The sequence below is a fragment of the Glycine soja genome, chromosome 1 (assembly GCF_004193775.1).
Source record: "Glycine soja cultivar W05 chromosome 1, ASM419377v2, whole genome shotgun sequence".
NCBI lineage: Eukaryota > Viridiplantae > Streptophyta > Magnoliopsida > Fabales > Fabaceae > Glycine > Glycine soja.
This window is the reverse complement of record NC_041002.1, coordinates 52,793,071-52,811,688: the sequence shown is the minus strand read 5'-3', so window position 1 is coordinate 52,811,688 and position 18,618 is coordinate 52,793,071. Positions and strand designations below refer to the sequence as shown.

Genomic DNA, 18,618 nt, shown 5'->3' with positions numbered 1-18,618 from the left:
CATTAGATGGAATAATAACAGGCACGGAGTCTCGTATAACATGGGCAGTAAACACCTGGTTTTTTGTCCAGAGATGATTGGTCTTAAACAAATTGAATACCAAATGATGATATATTGTAGAGCCTTTTGCCTGTACACGTGACATATGAACATGGGCATGAAATTGCATGGTTTGTTGTCTATCATAAAACGGTGCCTCCGGCAGTAATTTCTGGGCAGAAGCAACGCACCCCACCACGTGAAAAAGCATAACAAAGAGAGAGACCAATATCAGAAAGTAGCAGAGTGAAGTGGACGACGTAGAACAACCAACCTAAGTGGGGCTAAACCGAAAAAACCTCTCAACAAATGACACTACATTATAAGAGGGACGGTTAGTTAGTGCCTTTAGTATCTGTCCACCCTAACCCATTTTGTCAGCCTTGTCTTAAATAAATATTTTTTCTTTTCTTAATTCAAATAATATAATAAGAGAAGAGATCAACTTCAAAAATAATTTTTAAAAAATTATTCTTTTTCCTATTTTTGAAATTTAATAGTTAACATTAATTGTGTATTACAATTATTAAATTTAAATTTTTTAAAAAATAAATCTAAAAATAAGTTGATCTCACACCATAAGATTATTATATATTACATACATAAACGTTAAGCAAACGCCTCAAAATAAGAGAAAAACAAAAGGTGACAAAGCCGAAACTTTGATCAACCTCTCTCCTCTTGCACAGTAAAATCTCTTTTCCTTTCAACTTTGAACCTTTCCTCTCTCTCTCTCTCTGGTGTGGTGGAGGTGCCATGCTCATGTGCTCGCGTTTCTTGGATTACCGCACCAAATGCAGAGCCTCAACCCCTACCATCTTTGCCTCATTCTTCTTCTCCCTCTTCCTCACCTCTTCCGCCGCATGCTTTAACGGAAATTGCCAGGTAAGGTTTTCACTGTGTTATGATCTATCCATGCAAACTACTGCTGGTTTCAAGATTCATCAGCTGAAATGAAAACTTTGCCATAATTCGCAGGTTCTGGAAGCATGTACAGCTGCCACCGATTGTGGGCCAGGCCTCTATTGCGGCAATTGCCCTGCTTTGGGCCGGACTCGGCCCGTTTGCACCAGAGGCCAAGCCACCATCGTTACATCTCTCGTAACCTCCAAAAACGTATCTAACATAACATGTCTCACTGATAACAACATCATTAACTGTCTCTCTTTTTTCTCTTTTTTTTTTTTGGAGACATGCAGGTGAATGGTTTGCCCTTCAACAAGTACTCGTGGATCATGACCCATAATTCATTCAGCATCGTGGATGCGCCACCTTTGCCTGGAGGAGTTCAGAGACTCACCTTTTACAATCAAGAAGACACTGTTACTAACCAGTTGAGGGTATGTCTTGTTGTCCTCTTTGGTCAGATTCCTTGGAGAAACAAATCGTCACATCGTTTTCTTGTTCATTTTGCATTTTCTGGATTCTTGTTCAGCTTCACCATCAAGGGAAGTCACTGTTTTTTTTAATTTTTATATATATGGTTTACTTATTTCTTTAATGATTCTAATACATAGCTTGATGATGAAGGGAATCAAGTGAGTGATATTAATTATTATACGCATATATGTATCTATAGTTTACTTATACATTTGTTTGATGGATGTTGTTTAGAATGGAGTGAGAGGATTGATGTTGGATATGTACGACTTCGAGAATGATATCTGGCTCTGTCATTCATTTCGAGGACAATGCTTCAACTTCACTGCCTTTGTAATCTAACTGTAACCCTCTTCTTTGTTCTTCAATGTACTATCTAAATTTGCTTTTGTGGGGATTTGTCTAATGTGTTATGCTGAAAATGTTCTCAGCAACCTGCAATAAATACTTTGAGAGAAGTGGAGGCATTCTTGACTCAAAATCCAACGGAGATTGTCACCATTGTAATTGAGGATTATGTGCGTACTCCAAAGGGGTTGACTAATCTATTCACAAATGCTGGACTTGATAAATATTGGTTTCCCGTGTCTGATATGCCTAAAAAGGGAGAAGATTGGCCCACTGTAACAGAGATGGTTCAAGCAAATCACCGACTTCTTGTTTTTACTTCGGATGCTTCAAAGGAAGCTGAAGAAGGAATAGCTTATCAGTGGTCTTACATGGTTGAGAATGAGTGTAAGTGCAATGTCATTGTAACATGGATATCTCTATTGTGCATGATATGAAATGACAACCTTATCAATTTTCTCTGACTTGCAGCTGGAGATCCTGGAGTTCAAGGGGGTTCTTGCCCGCATAGAAAAGAATCAAAGCTGTTAAATTCTAGAAGTGCATCACTTTTCTTGCAGAATTACTTTCCAACAGATCCAGTTGAAGCTGACTCATGCAAAGAGCATTCTGCTCCACTTGCTGATATGGTGAACACATGTTACAAAGCTGCAGGGAATGTGCTGCCTAACTTTATAGCAGTTAATTTTTACATGGTATTCCTCTTTCTTCTGGGCTGTTAATTCCAATTCAATAATAAAACACCTCACAAATCCATTTTAGAATTCTAAATGAAATTTAATGCAGCGGAGTGATGGTGGGGGTGTTTTTGATATCGTGGACAAAATAAATGGCCATTCATTGTGCGGCTGTAATACAGTCTCTGCTTGCCAGGTTTGCTTGCATTTCTTGTCCAGATATGTATTGCCTTGATGCCATTTGTTTTTGAAATTTCTTCTTTATTCTGATAATTTCTTATTTCATACGTCTTGTATTCTTGGTGAGTAGAAACTTAATTTAGAATAATTTCAGGCCAATTTTCCGGAATTCATCTTAGATTCAAAGTTGATTGTACACATGAGAAAGAAATATCAGGCCTTGAGATGATATTCTTTCAAGCTTGACTGTGTATGCATATAACATTACATCAATTTGATTCAGACATTCTGTCTGAATTTGAGACAGATAGTTGATCAGTCATCAAATTTAAAATATCCCCATGTGTAATTCTGTGTGTTTGTTAATGTTACTATTTCTTGAAATCAACCATAATGCAAGATATAATCAACCTTCAGATGGGGAAAGAAAGGTTTAGTTTTGGTTGTTTTTTAAAGTAGGTAAAATGTAAAATCTTGTTATGCTTTGACTGTATACTAAATTTATTTTTAGATGATGGGAGTCTTTTATGATGGTTTTATTATTTCTTCATCTATTTTTATGTTAAACCCTAAAATAAAGAGAGAAATAAGCTTCTGCATGACTACTATCTTTACCAAATATGTCTGGCCCTCATGTAAAAATTAGGTGTAGGAATAACATTTGAGTGTATGATAAGTTGGAGTTGTATTATATGACAAGGTGGAATTCTTAATGTGTATGGATTTTGATCATAGCACAGTTTCTACCTGTGCATTTTTATGATAAAATTTTATTGCAGACAATTACATAATTACTGCGGTTTTGCAGGAGGGAGCACCTTTTGGATCTTGCAAGAACATTGCTGTACCTGATACAACTCCAGTGACCAACACAACTGGAAGCTTTACAGGATATGTTCAGTTCTCTAGATCAGCTTCACCAGTCCATTCTCCAAATTGCTGGCTTTTCCTAGCGTTTTACTTACGGCTTATTACTATTTTATTGCAATTGTGACAAGTATTATTGTACAAGCTAAGTCTTTCAAGAGAAGCTCCTAGTGGTTTCTAGTATTTTAGTATGTACACTGAAGTACTGCCTCAAACATTTAAATGTCATAGAACTGCTTATAGGTTAGAAATTAGATAAAACAAAATTTTGGAATTGCTGAGGCTATAATCAAGGCTCTGTGAGGTCATCTGAGGTAGATGGTAACCAAGAAAGGCTAAGAATGCATCCAGAGCAGTTCAGGTATGTTGTATGCTTTTCAGTATATGACTCAATTTCTAGATGTTGGAACTCTGGATGCCCACACTTCCTTTTCTGTTATTGCATTTAGGTGCATAACATGGTTGTGAAAATGATTTGATAAAATAGTTGCATATGTGTTAGCATGAAGTTATTGACCAAGCTCTTGTTAGGTGCTTTATTTCTTTCAATTTTATTTATATGGATATGTTAAGATGCCACAAGTTTGAAAAGTTAAAAATCATCTTGCTTAAGCTTTGCTACCAATCTTCACGAATCATGATCATGCTGGATTAGAAAATTCTTTTTCTCCAGGGTGTTTGTGATTCAACCTGCAAATTGCAATATTTGATAACTTTTCTCAATGAATGAGCTAAGTTGTATGCCCTTATTAACACATGAATCATGAGCTAGAAGGCTGAGTTTACCTGGTTCAAGTTTCCAAGGGTTGAAAAACCTTTGTTACATTATTTTTGTTTGTGGTTCCATTGATATGATGACACTCCATTGTGATAGTGGATATGATGTCTTAGTTGGTAGCCCTCAGTAATGCTATGGTGTTACCCCCTCATTATAATTTTAATTATAATATTTCCCCTGATTGTGTTTCAGGATTTGTACCATGGTAACATTAGTCAATGACAGAATAGGAAATTTGCAATATAGGATCAGGATGGCTGGAAGCTCTTGGTCATTGTTACGGACTTACGGTTTGTTGCAATTGTATTATGATGGTTCTTATCACCTGTCTTTCCCTTTCCACTTCTGTATTGATGTTGAAAAAATATAGTGGTTTCTCCTACATTTTAACCATATAACCTATAGTTAATGTGAAGCATGGACCATTTAGTTTAACAGAGGAAATTGCATGAGGTTTGCGCAGCTTTCAAAATCAGAACATCGTGTAGATTTGTTATACACATTTAATCATGAGCAAATAAATACCATCTTGAAGTTGAGTTTCCAACTCAATAACCTGATCCATTCCACCTGTTAGGACAGTATCTCTATCAGCTATCAGATTTCAGGCCGGCTTTTGTTCTCTTGGATTAGAAAATAGAAATGGTATCAATATTGAATACAATATAAGGCCTAGATATAATAAATTTTAAAACAAACTTTAGATGAAAAAAAAACAATAATATATGAAATAAAATATAACTAAGTTTATACGTGTAATATTAAATATTTTATAACAATCTTAATTAAATCTCAGTTAATTTCATTTTTAAAAAATAAGTGTCTCTAAAATAATAAAATTTCTTAAAAAATATATAAAATATAGAAATATCCTAATAATAACTAAATAGCATAATATTCTTAAATAGTTATGCACAAGTTCGTTGTTTGAATTTTTTATTTTTTCCCCGCTTGATATGACTTTAGCATACAACGATATTTTAAAATACGCAAAAATGCAGAATCATCAATATATGCTAGTATATGAATGGGAAAATCAACTTGTCTTGTCAGGTTAAGTAAACTTTTCAACAAACACTTGCAAAAGAAAAGAATATAATGAATTAAAGAAGTAAATTTTGTAAAAGAAAGTTTCTTAAAAAAAGTTAACGTCACCTTATGGAAAAAGTTTAATTATTTTAACTTGTTAATTTATTTGATTTTCTTCTTTCTTAAATACTTGTTGATCAATTTATCTAAACCATGTCGACATGATACACTTCTATACTTTTAATGCAACTTCCATAGATAGAGTCGGTAGATGGAGACATTCAAATATATACACTAAATGAATCAATAAAGTACAATAATCGTTACTTATGACTTGTTTTATGAATTGATCCTTTACAGTAATAGCAACTTGATTAAGTACAATATATACACTACCACAGAATATTTCCTATAAGGAATGGACTTTGACATATACATAAAAAAATTAAGCAGTGAAAATACAGCTGTTATTTCAACACCTTGAACGCCATTCTATACATGCAGTCCAGTTTCAAACTTTTATCTGAAGAGCTGGACTTACAAATAAGTAAATTGTTAAGGCACTCCTCAGGAACTCTTGTTCCCCATACATTCATTGATTTGAGCTTCAGGCATTGATCAACTAGCGCAAAAAGCCCACTCTCCGTTACATGACGACAGCTCCAAAGAACAATGGTCTGAACAAAAACAAGAAGCAATCATATATAATACAATGGAATACCACAAACATTTAAAGCCAGTAAAGATTGTTGATCAGGCTAACACACACTAAATGTAGACAATGAGATGAATGAAATGCCATTTCTAAACAACATAAAGAGATATAGTCTATGCACTAATGTATGGAGAAGAAAATATTTGTAAATGATTTTTACAGTGTTATTCAATCATAAGTTGTCAAGTATGATAAATTTATAGATTTTTACAATGACTATTTTACAAGTCTTATTGTCATGATTTTTGATTGTTTGATAATGTAAAACTTTTTACACTATTAGTGCATAAAATTAAACTCAGTGGTAAATTGGAATGATTATTTTCTCTGTTGATCATGAGCATCAATGAAAAACCTTTGCTGAATGTACTTTTTTTTTTCCTTTTGATATGGGAGAATAGAATAATTCAACACAAAAGCCTAACATTTAATTTCTTATAACTTACCTCCAACTTTGGACAACTTCTTGCAATGACAAACAGAGATTCATCCGTTATAAACGTACCACCAACATTCAGATGTTGTAAAGATCTAGTTCTGGATATCTGTTAGAATAATTGTCATCAAGAAGCAAAAGGAATTAAAGACAGAACAATACTTCCATTAAACACAGCTTAAATGGTTTTTCTTTGGAATAAGTCCCAAACATTGGTTTGGGGGCAAAAGCTTGTCTTTTGTAACTTTTGCCCGAATCATGGTTCTGGGTTCACAACTGAAATCTAAACACGCTATAGCCTTGCTAAGGATGTAGAAACACCCAAAATAACAATTCATCAGCCTGACAAATGTCAGAATACTATCTGCTTAATCTAGTCATAGATAGCCTTAAATTCCCACGATTCATCTGATTTCATCCCAACTGTCATAGTCCGGTGCAAAATGAATGCTATCCCATTCATGAATGTTATCTCAACAAAAGATGAATGTCATGTTGGAATGACAAATGTTAGAGAAGAAGTTTCATTGAGTAAAAAAAAGGCAAGTTGATTGCATGTAAGTCAAGTTCACTTGTATAATATGCTTATGACAGATTAATAGAGATTTTCCGGGAGCTGAAGACAGGTATTGTGTTTTAGTCCCCTCCCATTTCCTAAAAAATCATTCCAAGAAAATATGGCTCACACCCCAAGCATTTAAGTTACAAAAGCAGAACAATGACATACCAGTTGAACAACACCTTCATCTGTGATGCCAGTCAAACCCCACAGTGATATGGATGTGAGATTGCTTATACACTTAGCGAAAGATATTCTGAGAAGTCCAGCATCAGTTATTTGGCAACCCCAGCGGCTCCTCGGTCTGCAAACACAAAAGACAATAAATGTGGTGCATCTTAGATCTACATTCTTGACATCATGGCAATTTATCAGCTTATAACTGGTGATAAACCACCAAACTCAACTATTTCTTTTTGCAGGTGCCAAATTTTAAGTATCGAAGTCAATGGCGCACCTAACATGTATAATCTAATCTTTTTAACCACTATTTGCTATTGTACGAAACATCCCTTACTCCTATTCAATATTGGCATCTCCATATCAGAAAACTTAATACAAGAGAAGAGAAAATAAAGTAAAATGACTGCTGTTCTATTACCCTTAGGGATATGGCTTATGGCAATTCATATCAAAAACAAAAATACAAATATGGCTTTCACTTAAGAGTTCAAAATCTAGCAGATTCCCATTTCTCTGATTACCATTTGACGTATTTACACAATTCAATTGCTATTTAAATCACCACAATAGCCACAGTGAAAGCCTAAGCTTTCAAACAAAGCAGCATGTTATCCATCTATCCCTAAATAAACATGTTATCAACCAAATTCTACAAGTCACCAGAGGTAATTACCAACTCAATTCCTCGATACAATCAAAATTTATAAACTCAAATTCACAATCCATCTCCAAAGCTCTGAGAATCAATACAGAAAGTTCTCTTTGATGTTCAAGAAAGACCATCAAAGGGAAGCTATCAGAAACATTTTACCATCCTTATTATCAATAACTATAAAGGGGCATAGAATAGAACAGAACTCAGGGTCTGAAAAAGAAAAGAAAGGCATACATAATTATATATACGTACATATCTAGTTTAGTGAGGTTGTAGGCATGATAAACAAGGCGAGCAGTGGAGTCATCATCCATCTTCCAACCGGCAAAGCTGAGATTGTGTCTCCGAGCAAGAGACTCCTTCACCCCTTGTTTCCATTTCTTGCAAACACCACTCGCCCTTAAAGCAAACACCACATGAAATGATTGGTGAATGAATTACTAAAATAATGAAATGAAATGAAAAACTCATATATGCTTACTGTGCCAAATCAGTGAAGGAAGTGAACAGAACAAAAATATGAGCCAACAAATCAATTGGCAAGCGATCAATCTCTGCCTCAACATCCATAACTAAGGTAAGGTTGGCCCTTTGGCTACTCAAACCACAGGACCTTCACCTTAAATTAACCTTAAACTCTTCCTAGTTCTGTTCTGATGGAAAGCCAAGTAATGTAATATAATAATACACTCACCCGAACAAGGCAAGTGAAAAAGTGTCCTCATGTTTTCGTCATCCTTTGAATTGCCACGTCCTTCCTTTTTGTGTCTACCCACTTTTTTTCCTTTTATTAGTTAAAAAACGCCGGCGTACAACTGTTTTGTTGTCTAATGGTATGAGATCATTTTACCTTTCATCTGTCATCTCTACAAAAAGTATACACACAAGTTATATATGGAATATTTTGCTAAATAGTGTTACATAGATTAGATTCAGATTCTCTTTTCTGATTAGTTGTGGATCCTATATGTCTAAGTGTATTATGTTTTCCATCAATCCCTTTTTTTCGTAATATCATATGGTATTGATTTTAATACATGATTAAATAATTGGAATTTGGAAATGATGATGAGTTGGGTGCCGTGGGGCAATAAATGATACTAGTTAAGTTTTTATTAGTCGCACTAAAATTATTTTTATTTATAATAACCAGATAAAGAAAAACAAAAATTGGTTTCCTACTTCCTGTCCTGAGCTTGGAAGAACAATTTTAGGTTTAGCATGTTATATAACGTGTTGTGAGATGTGGAATGACTAATATATTAGCTCATTCGATCGGAATCGTGTAAAACTTGTTTGATGACTTATTTGATACCCATATTATTGCGTAGAAGAAAAGCACCGGCCTACATTGTTTGAATTAGGCTTTTACTTTTAAAAGGTTGAAAATAGTTCTAGAGATATATAATTATTGTAAATATTTTTTATTTGACTCGGTGAAAATAGTTCTATTTGACTCACTAATCTTGAGATATTTTCAGTGGATAGCTCCGATTAAGCTTTGGATAGTTATAAGTTTCTTCTTTTAATTACTTTCTGGGTTCATTTTAAATTGCTTTTAAGTTTCAAGTTTTTTTTTTGTTTGAAGTTTCTTCACTAGACGCATTTTTATTTTCATTCACGTTTCTCCGTTGACTTTCTTGCGTGGATAAATAAAGGCTAGAGTTTTGGGATACACACAAATGCACGTTCGTCATTATTTTTAAATATTTTTTTACTGTAAAATCTTAAATTACAATTTTTTTTCATAAAATGTTGGTCTAGTGGTGTTGTACACTAAAAGTGGAAGATGATTTATTTTTTAGACAGGGCATATATAAGATATTTTGAGTTCCAATAGTTCAGAGAATGTGTTCTTTAAATCCCATTGCTTGATTACGTTGATCTGATAGTTAATATAATGAAATTAAGACCTTTTTGCATGCATAAGCATTTTCTTATTCCATCGTTATCTGCTTGATTTTTTTAGGAGATAGTTACTGCTGTAGCCTTTATTATTATTATTATTATTTCAGGAAAGATTGTTTGAGGTGGAGCAAGAGGATGTCCAAAACCCGTGGCTGGATCGTGCGGACTACATATAGCAGATTAAGACCATTGGAACTGCAGTATTTTCTGTTCCATATTCATCAGATCATGCGGATTACATTTCATCAAAGTTTGTTGATTCCTGGAATTGATTAGTGCAGATTTTTTCCAGAATAGATATGCTCTCCCACACTTTAGGATCAAATAATTGTTCATGGGTTTGGTTTGTCGTCATCCCATGCATGCTTCATTTTTAATGATACTCTAGTGTGCGTGCAAATCATGGATAATGGTTGGGGTGTCAACCTAGGTGGAATTGCAGTCCTTATTGTGATGCATTTGCATGTCATTTTTTTAAAAGAAAAGGAGCATTACTTGCCGCTACTTTTGGCCACAAATGTTTTGTTAATTAATATCAAATTTTTGTTTTGCTTTATAAGATCTTCTATTTTCCACTCTTCTGTCTAATTTAAATATCAATTAATTGTATATGGATTTTTTTTAGAGGGGAAAAAAACACCGAAGTGTTATGGTAATTAATTCAGCCAAAGCGCTGGGAAAATGTCTATAGCAACGTGTTACTCCAACTTGACACCAGTCATGATCCTATAAAGGAAAATAATTTGTGGAGACTCAACTCTAAATGATACCTAGAGAGATAAAGAGAAGAAGAGAGAAATATAGGTATATATATAATAGATAATATGATATATTTATAAACAGAGCGCCATAGAAAGAAATTACACGTGCTATTCATTTAATTGGTTCATTAACACTTCTTTTTTTAACTTGAAGTAAACTCTAATCTAAGAGCTTTAATATATTCTTGACTTCATTAACCAATTATTAATTATAAATAGTTTGGCATGTTTCATCCGTGGTTGTCTGGGTTAAACAAGAAATTAGGCCAAATGTTCTGTGTCCTTTTTCCCAACTGTCAAAAGTGAACAAAAACAACTGACTTTTAATATGCGTGTTTCAAATTATGTTTTTAATTAAAGAAGTCTTTAAATTTTGCAATTGAGTATTCACACATTATTTTAACTATTTGTGTATTAATCTTGTAGCTTTTTTTTTTAATAAAAGAGAAGTTGTGATTTTTCGATTTATGTATATTTTATTCACAATTTACTTTAACTTCTATTTTTATCTCATTATGCACTAACTGTGTCGGTTAAAATTATAAAATAATAACATATTAAATTATTTCTTATATAAAACACAAAAAACTTAATGTTTACTTTTCAATAATTAAAATGTTTTAAAAGTGTATCTGATACTCCTTAATTGTACTTAATGTATTAGAGGAGAAAAGTTTACTTTAATTTTTAGGAGAGTATCTTTTGGCACTTTCATGTGACTATTATTTATGATAATTCTTTGTTAATTAAATAAGTATTTTAAAATTAATTATAAAAATTGTAACCAAAAAATTAATCATAAAATTTAATTAAACAAAAATTACAATTTGTATTAAATAAATTTAGAAGTGTATAAATTCTTGGGTCAACAATATTCTCCCTAAATCTCAACACGAGAAAACTAATGGGAGCACGTAAGTCTTTTTAATTAATCTTCATTGATTGTTTCAAGAGAAATAAATGTCAAATCATTTTACATTTAACGCAAAACCACAATACGTTACATGTAAGGTTGTTGTGACTTATGAGATTGACTCGCCTACTCCTTAACAATAATAATATAAAAAAAAAAACAAGGAAAACACACTTGTATTTTTTTAACCAATAACTATGATATTTGGTCTTCAATAGTAGAGTTTTAAGTTATTTCCATAAATTTTGGTCCATTAAGTCAATTATGAGGTTAATCCTTGATGCAGAATATAGTTATATATATTTAAATTTCTCCATTCATTTCTGAAGCTTGGTATTATAATAATGTAGTGTTTCGCTAAGTATAATTTATGATTACACTTTTATTCAGCATATTTATAATTTAGCTAATAATTGCTTACACATTCCATATATATATCTTATACGATTTTGATTCAAAACATGTGTTTGTTTTAAGGAAGAGAAACATTATGAATATAATTGCGTAGAAGACTAAAACTCAACAACAGAGTAACTATCCAAGCAGACACACATTATGTTTATTTAAGGATTAGGTAAAATAGTAGAAGGTTGTGTTTTTTCCATATGTGGCAGGTGAAGTAGGTAAAAGGGGAGGGAAGGAGCAGAATGATCAGATGATGCGGCGGCACAGGGTAATCCCATCACCAACGGGAAGCTGGCAAATCTCGACCCTTGAATCAAGTGCAAGAGCTTTGTTGAGCTCCATAACAAAATCGCGATAATACTTAACATAATCCATGAGAGGAGCATCGGGTGGGGCCACCACGGACCCATTCCATAGGGTGTTATCGTAGCCGATCAATCCCCCAAGCTTCACAAGCTCAATCACCCTCTTGTGGTAGTTCAAGTAATTGTCCTTATCAGCATCCACATAGATGAAATCGAAAGCTCCCTTATTCTTTTCCTGCACAATGAATCAATCAAAGCCATTAATTTCAAGCTAATAACATTAAATACACATATAAGATGGAATCACTGAACGCACGTCTTTAATGAGAACGTCAAGAAGAGGAAGAGCGGGTCCTTCTCTGAAGTCAATCTTGTGAGCCACTCCAGCCTTTTCAATCACGGGCAACCCCAATTCATAATATTCCCGGTTAACATCCATAGCTAAGATCTAATTTCAACAAAACTTCATAATTAGCCATGCACTCATCTAGGTTATATTATATATAATATGCATCTACCCATTGTCTACCTATACATTATGACAGAAATTTTATTGGCACCAGGAATTAAATCTATCATCTTTCTCTCTTAATCATCTAATTCATTTTATATCTTGTTATCAAAACATTACTTATACATATAGATTTGTAAGGGTAATATTTGTATTATTGATTGATTTTACTATTGTATTTTAAATCATGAAAATAATTTTTAATTATACATTTATTAATTATATAAAAAAAAAAACTTAAAAATCTTGTTGGGGCAGTTGCTGCAAACTCAACAATGTAGTCGTCCCTGAGTGAAGAGGTAAAAGAAAGTGTTTAAGAAAAATAATTAATTATACTAAAATGTAAAATTATTCAGTAAAGATGGAGGTAGTACATTAGAAATTTCTTACATTTTTTACTTCTTACTCGTCTTACTCTATGTATGCAGCTACATAGGATAGAAGAATCCTATGTGTATATATATATGTGGTATGTATATGTATTGCTTATTAAGCAAATGAATTAATTAGGGACCTTTCCGTCAGAAGGGAGGGCAAGGGCAGTGGAAAGCAAGGAGTAACCAGTGAAGACGCCTATTTCCATGGTGTTCTTGGCATTGATAAGCTTAAGGAGCATGCCTAGAAGTTGTCCTTCGTCAGGTGGTGTAGCCATCAGGTTCCTGTTTTACATCATCATCATATATTTATATATGTGTGTCTGAATGTGATAATTAATGGTTTCATAAAAAAATAATTGACTAAGCCGGTGTCATGTATTTTACTCAATGTTGGTACATAATTAATCATGATCTTACCAAGGGTGTTTTTCCGTCAACTCTCGTAGCTCCTTCAAGCTCTCATGCTCTCTTGGGTACACACTGGTTTCAAGTATATACTGCACCACCAATTCGTGTATTAATTATAGAGAAGTGAAGAAAAAAAATTGTTTACTTTGAGAGACAAAATGAAAATGAAGGTAATTGAATGAACCTGATAGAGTGCATCGCTCTGAAGGAGACTTTTGTGACCAAGTTCTTTGTGGCCAGCTATTTGGTTTGGTTGTTGCTCTTCCTTAATGACAGTCATCTCTGTCTTTGGAATTCTCTGAATATTCTTTTTATCAGTTGGAATTCTCTGAATATTTGCTATGTAAACAAAGGCCCAAAACGCCTATTTATAGAAATTAGCGCAAGTATTCTATAGGTAATTCCTTTCATTTTGATTTGATGAAATAATTTAATGGTAGTTATGGGGTTGGTAGGCGGAAGCTTCCATTTTGAAATTTGGCAGGCTTCCTTTATATATAATATTTCAAAGACTCTTTATATAGTAAACTTTCTCATCTACCATAAAAATATAGTAAACTTTATGGTTGGAGAATCCTTAAACACCTCACTCTAATTATTATTACATGTCCCATTATCTGAGTGAACTGGTCATTAATTATAACTATTGTTAAAATTCTTCAATTTAGCACGGAGTTAGTAGTTGCAATGAAAATTGATAATGATCCACAGGACAATATAACATATAATTGTCTTAAGTATAAATGTTATTTGAAAATCTTAAATTTTCCCTGTATTATATTTTCGGCTGTAAGGTATCTCTGCTACAAAGAGCATTTTTACATTGTTAATTTATTCAGTAATATTGCAGTAAAAAAACAATTTATTCAGTAATATGCTTTCTTTTTTGGGTACCCTTAGGCCTTAGCTATCCAGGATTATACAATGCGATCCTTTAGCCAAATTATTACAAAAACTAAGCCATCATCTCCACGGGTAAGGCACGACCTCTGCAAAACTCTGCCTAACTCTGCCTCCATACGCGTCATTATCTGGAAATATTAAATATAAATGAAATATCAAAAACATAAATTAAATAATATCTAATAAAAATGATTTGATCAATGTAGGCTTATTTTATTGATAATATAAAATATAAATTCAAATATAAAAAATAGGAACTTTGAAAATTTTCTAAATTAATTTAATTAATAAAATATTTATTAGTAATTTATAAATATCTCATTATACTTAATTTTAATATAATATATTTAAATATTTATTAAATAAACTAAAAAAATTATTTTCTTAAGTAACTAATGAATTAAATATAAAATCAATTTAATTTAATTTTAAAGTTAAAAAACGCGTCTTAGAAAAATTAAAATATGATGTTGTTAGAAGATTGTGTATAAAGAATATTTTATTCTCAAGAATAAAAACTAAAGATTTAAATTTATTATTTAAGGTAAATAATAAGTAATAATATAAGATAGAATAATTTACAAATATACATGTACCGTTATTGGATAATCTGTATAATAAAATTTTGGTAGGTTCTTTTATATAATAAAAAAACATAATAAAATGAGAGAAAAAACATGAGATAAAAGAATAAATTCTTCAACATTCCGGTGCATTCTATGGGGGAAAATGCTAAATTGGCAGGGTGTTCGATCTATATGGTTTTCTGTGATTTGTTCTTTATGGGTTCATAGAAAAAATACTCTTTTTAGAAATCAAGGATTTGATATTCACATTGTTTCTGAATTGGTCAAGGATTAGATTTTGGACTTGGCTAAAGGTGAAGATGAAGAGTTTTATAACCTTTTCTTTCATTGAATGGACAAAAAGGAACCTATGTTATATGTTGAAAGGCTGCACTTAAATTCTGGTTTTGGGTGTTATTCTGATAAAAGGTCACACACTGGTTTGGCTAATCGCAGGGGACTAGTAATTGCAGCATCTTCTCAGTTGCGGTATACTAGAACGAAGCATGTTTGATTTCATATCTTAGATGTGATTTTCTATAGCTAGGATGCAATTTTGAGAAGATAATAATTATATAGTTTTTACATTTTAAACGTGATTTCTTTCTCTTTTTTTAACAAGTTTCCAAACACGCTGTAAGTCTAACAAGAAATTTTAAACATTATTTGTATGAACTCATCTCACCTATATGTTATTTAATTTACTCAGTCTTATCTAATTAGGAGTGACTTTTTGTTCATACTTGCCACTGCAACATTCAATATGGTAGTTATGTCTCGGTTAACCATGTCATTTCCTCTATAGCTTTCAATATTCATTTTTCTGGCCTATCATATATATGTAATTTCTTATATATTGTGTATCTCTCAGTTTCAAAGATTCGTGTATACGGATTGACTACTTCTTGTGCTCAATATTATTTGACTTATTAAAAAAACATCACACTTTTTTCTTTAGACTAACGATTCAGTTTTATAGGATAACAATAGTATTCATAATTTGCCTTATTTCTTTAGACTGACGACGCAGTTTTATTGGATAACAATGCTTATAAAATGTATAGAAAGATGACCTACCTACTTAGTGGTGTCATAACAAAAGTTTGTGCGAAACTTGAAAAGTTGAATAGCATTAATTAATAGTCTCAATGGTAGGTAAAGGCTTTCAGGTCAGATATAATATATAAATTAATTATAGACATGCAATTCATAATCTGGACTTAATTAAGTAAAATAAAATAAAATACGAAAACTTGTGATTAATGCGATCAAATAAATTTTGAGAATTTTTTCTTTATAAAAAGAATACTTATATATTTTGATACTTTGATTTTGATTTTAGTCCTCACTCATAAAAATATGTTAAAGGATAACGTGACAAACAAATTATTACATTATTACTTATATGACGTCTAACATCTTTTTTTTTCGAAAGTTGATCCGTCCCGTGTACAAAAACTCACATGAGCCACTGGTAATAAAAAGGAGATTTCTTTTTTTCATCCTTTTTTTTCTTTGCACTGTTCTCCTGTTTTTTTTTTTCGTTTTTCTTTTTACAAAAATACTCTTTGGAGATACTAATTTCTAGAATATATTTTTGAAAAAGGTATGACCCAATGCTATTAATTACATTAAAGAAATAAAATTTCATAATGTATTAAAACACAACTGCATTGTGAAAACTAGTTTCCCTAAGATATGCAAAAGGCAAAAATAAAATATAAAAAAGACTAAGATGATCCAAGATGGCTTTGTGTGTGTGTGTCTATATATATACATAGAGAGAGAGAGAGAGAGAGATGAGAGATGAGAGGAGCAAGTATAAAAAATATGGAGGCCATGGATGGGGTGCAGCGGAGAGGTTTGAGGAGGGGAGGAGGGTAAAGGTGAGAGAATGTCCCTAAAAAGAAACGTAAGGTTCTGAATGTATGGAAAGGGAAATTAGAAGAAGAAAATTCCTAATGGATTTTCAAGATTAATGGGCATGTAATTTTTTTTTCAAAAAAAAAAAAGCTGATACGAATTATTGATGTATATAAATCATATGGATTGACATATGGATCAATCCATTGATATGAATTTTTTTTCTTTTAATTATTTTTTAAAATAATTAAAATAAAAAATTATTTTAAAAAAATACTCATACGGATTAATGATTTATATGAATAATATGAATTAATATTATTTTTTTATTTTAATAATTTTATATTTTTATTTATTTTTTAACATGTTATAGAAATTAATTTATTTTATATGTTAGCAATAATTTTAACAATTTTATAAATATTAATTTGATAATATTATTTAAAATATATTAAACAATCATCAAACTTAAACTTCACTGTATATCTTTAATAAAGTACGGAGTGAGGTTTTATGAAAATAAAAAGGAACTACAGAAATGGAAAAAAAAATGTTATTTATAACCCAAAATACCTATAAAAATAATTTTGATATTTTGGGAAATTGTATCAGCAAAAATACTAGATATCTAAAGCAATTCCCATCTTTTTTTAATACACTTTATTTTTATAGAATAATTTTTTTATCCTAATTTCATCGTTCATCCTCACCATCATCATTCCTCCCTCTTTCCCCTTTCTTCGCCAACAAAATCACAAACACAAATGGACAACCTCAAACACAAAACGCTCACCTAGAAACACAAGAAAAAAAAAAATCAAATCTCAGATCTAGAAGCTTCCACGGATATCTTATATGGGTGTTAAAGTAGTCCAAAAAATGACATATATATTAAATAAATATTAATGTATACTAAAGTAATAATATTTATTTTAATATATATGAAATTTTAGAATATTTAAATATGTTACAACATTTATATTGTAATGAATAATGAAAACTTATTGTTAAAATATATTAATATTTGCATCACGCCATGATTGTTATATAATATAATTGTATAATAGAATTCATTGAAACCTAATATATCATAAAGAATAAATTATTTCAGATTCAATTTTCACATGCATATTTTTTTGGTATATTCTATTATTAAATTATCATAAATCTTCAATAACAGAACTTATACGATATCTTAAAAAAAAACGTTATAGTAATTTTTTTAATAGAACAACGCGCGTCTCTCCTATCGTGAAAGTGAAAGTCAAAAAGTTGCATTGCCCCAGAAAATATTAGATAGGAGCTGGAGTACCTCATCCTTGGCCTTCATTTCGTTCGTACCATCGGATCCTTCTTCTAATTTCTAAATCATAATTCATAACGCACACTTTGTACAATTCTACCATCTAATGTTATGAATGGCGTCCATCTACAGAATATTGATGGATTCATCATTCATCATTCACATCGCAAAAGCAATAAAGACCTCTCTCTAATCTAATCTACTCCTCACGAGAGAGATCAATAATAAATACTCCCATACTTGGTATTATTTCAGAAACAATAATCTAGATACTTATAATATAATATTTTTATACTACCTTTTGGTTTTAGATTTTTCACTTACTATTTTACACACAGGGTTAAAATATTTATCAATTTTATTCGTAACTAATTTCTATTGACTAATCTATCACTTCTTGAGTAAAATTGCTTGAAAATTCTTAAATTTCATATTTGAATCTTACAAATTAAAAAATATGATTTTTTTAGAGAGACTCGATGGTGTTATTGTTTAGTTTTAAATTAATATATAATTAATCTTTTATAATTACAAATATTTTCATTGAAT

The 18,618-nt window shown here is 31.5% G+C and overlaps 2 protein-coding genes and 1 pseudogene across 3 annotated transcripts; 1 reads left to right on the top strand and 2 right to left on the bottom strand.

Moving 5' to 3' along the window:
• Window positions 1-668: 668 nt before the first annotated feature.
• On the top strand, window positions 669-4,808 carry LOC114421838 (PI-PLC X domain-containing protein At5g67130-like). Of its 2 annotated transcripts, none has more exons than XM_028387928.1 (9): window positions 669-924; window positions 1,018-1,140; window positions 1,239-1,379; window positions 1,654-1,752; window positions 1,851-2,154; window positions 2,239-2,462; window positions 2,554-2,640; window positions 3,433-3,852; window positions 4,462-4,808. In XM_028387928.1, the coding sequence occupies exons 1-8, from the start codon at window positions 796-798 to the stop codon at window positions 3,616-3,618; spliced, it is 1,293 nt and encodes a 430-aa protein (XP_028243729.1). In that variant the 5' UTR covers window positions 669-795; the 3' UTR covers window positions 3,619-3,852; window positions 4,462-4,808. The 2 variants fall into 2 exon arrangements, with proteins under 2 accessions (XP_028243729.1, XP_028243737.1); XM_028387936.1 differs by having other exon boundaries at window positions 784-924; window positions 1,231-1,379.
• A 762-nt stretch (window positions 4,809-5,570) lies between these two features.
• LOC114421818 lies at window positions 5,571-8,517 on the bottom strand (annotated as a pseudogene).
• Window positions 8,518-11,829: 3,312 nt separating this feature from the next.
• Window positions 11,830-13,771, bottom strand: LOC114421811 (caffeoyl-CoA O-methyltransferase 5-like). The gene is made up of 5 exons (XM_028387895.1): window positions 13,619-13,771; window positions 13,444-13,523; window positions 13,164-13,308; window positions 12,455-12,586; window positions 11,830-12,373 (listed from the first exon to the last, which is right to left on the bottom strand). The coding sequence occupies exons 1-5, from the start codon at window positions 13,712-13,714 to the stop codon at window positions 12,080-12,082; spliced, it is 747 nt and encodes a 248-aa protein (XP_028243696.1). The 5' UTR covers window positions 13,715-13,771; the 3' UTR covers window positions 11,830-12,079.
• Window positions 13,772-18,618: the final 4,847 nt, after the last annotated feature.

Coding starts and splice junctions, on each gene's coding strand:
- LOC114421811 (XM_028387895.1), bottom strand. CDS start 13,714: ATGACTGTCATTAAGGAAGAGCAACAACCAAACCAAATAGCTGGCCAC. Junction 12,587..13,163: donor CCCTCCCTTCTGACGGAAAG/GTCCCTAATTAA, acceptor TGTTGAAATTAG/ATCTTAGCTATGGATGTTAA. Junction 12,374..12,454: donor TTGACGTTCTCATTAAAGAC/GTGCGTTCAGTG, acceptor TTCATTGTGCAG/GAAAAGAATAAGGGAGCTTT.
- LOC114421838 (XM_028387928.1), top strand. CDS start 796: ATGCTCATGTGCTCGCGTTTCTTGGATTACCGCACCAAATGCAGAGCC. Junction 1,380..1,653: donor CTGTTACTAACCAGTTGAGG/GTATGTCTTGTT, acceptor GATGTTGTTTAG/AATGGAGTGAGAGGATTGAT. Junction 2,463..2,553: donor TAGCAGTTAATTTTTACATG/GTATTCCTCTTT, acceptor AATTTAATGCAG/CGGAGTGATGGTGGGGGTGT.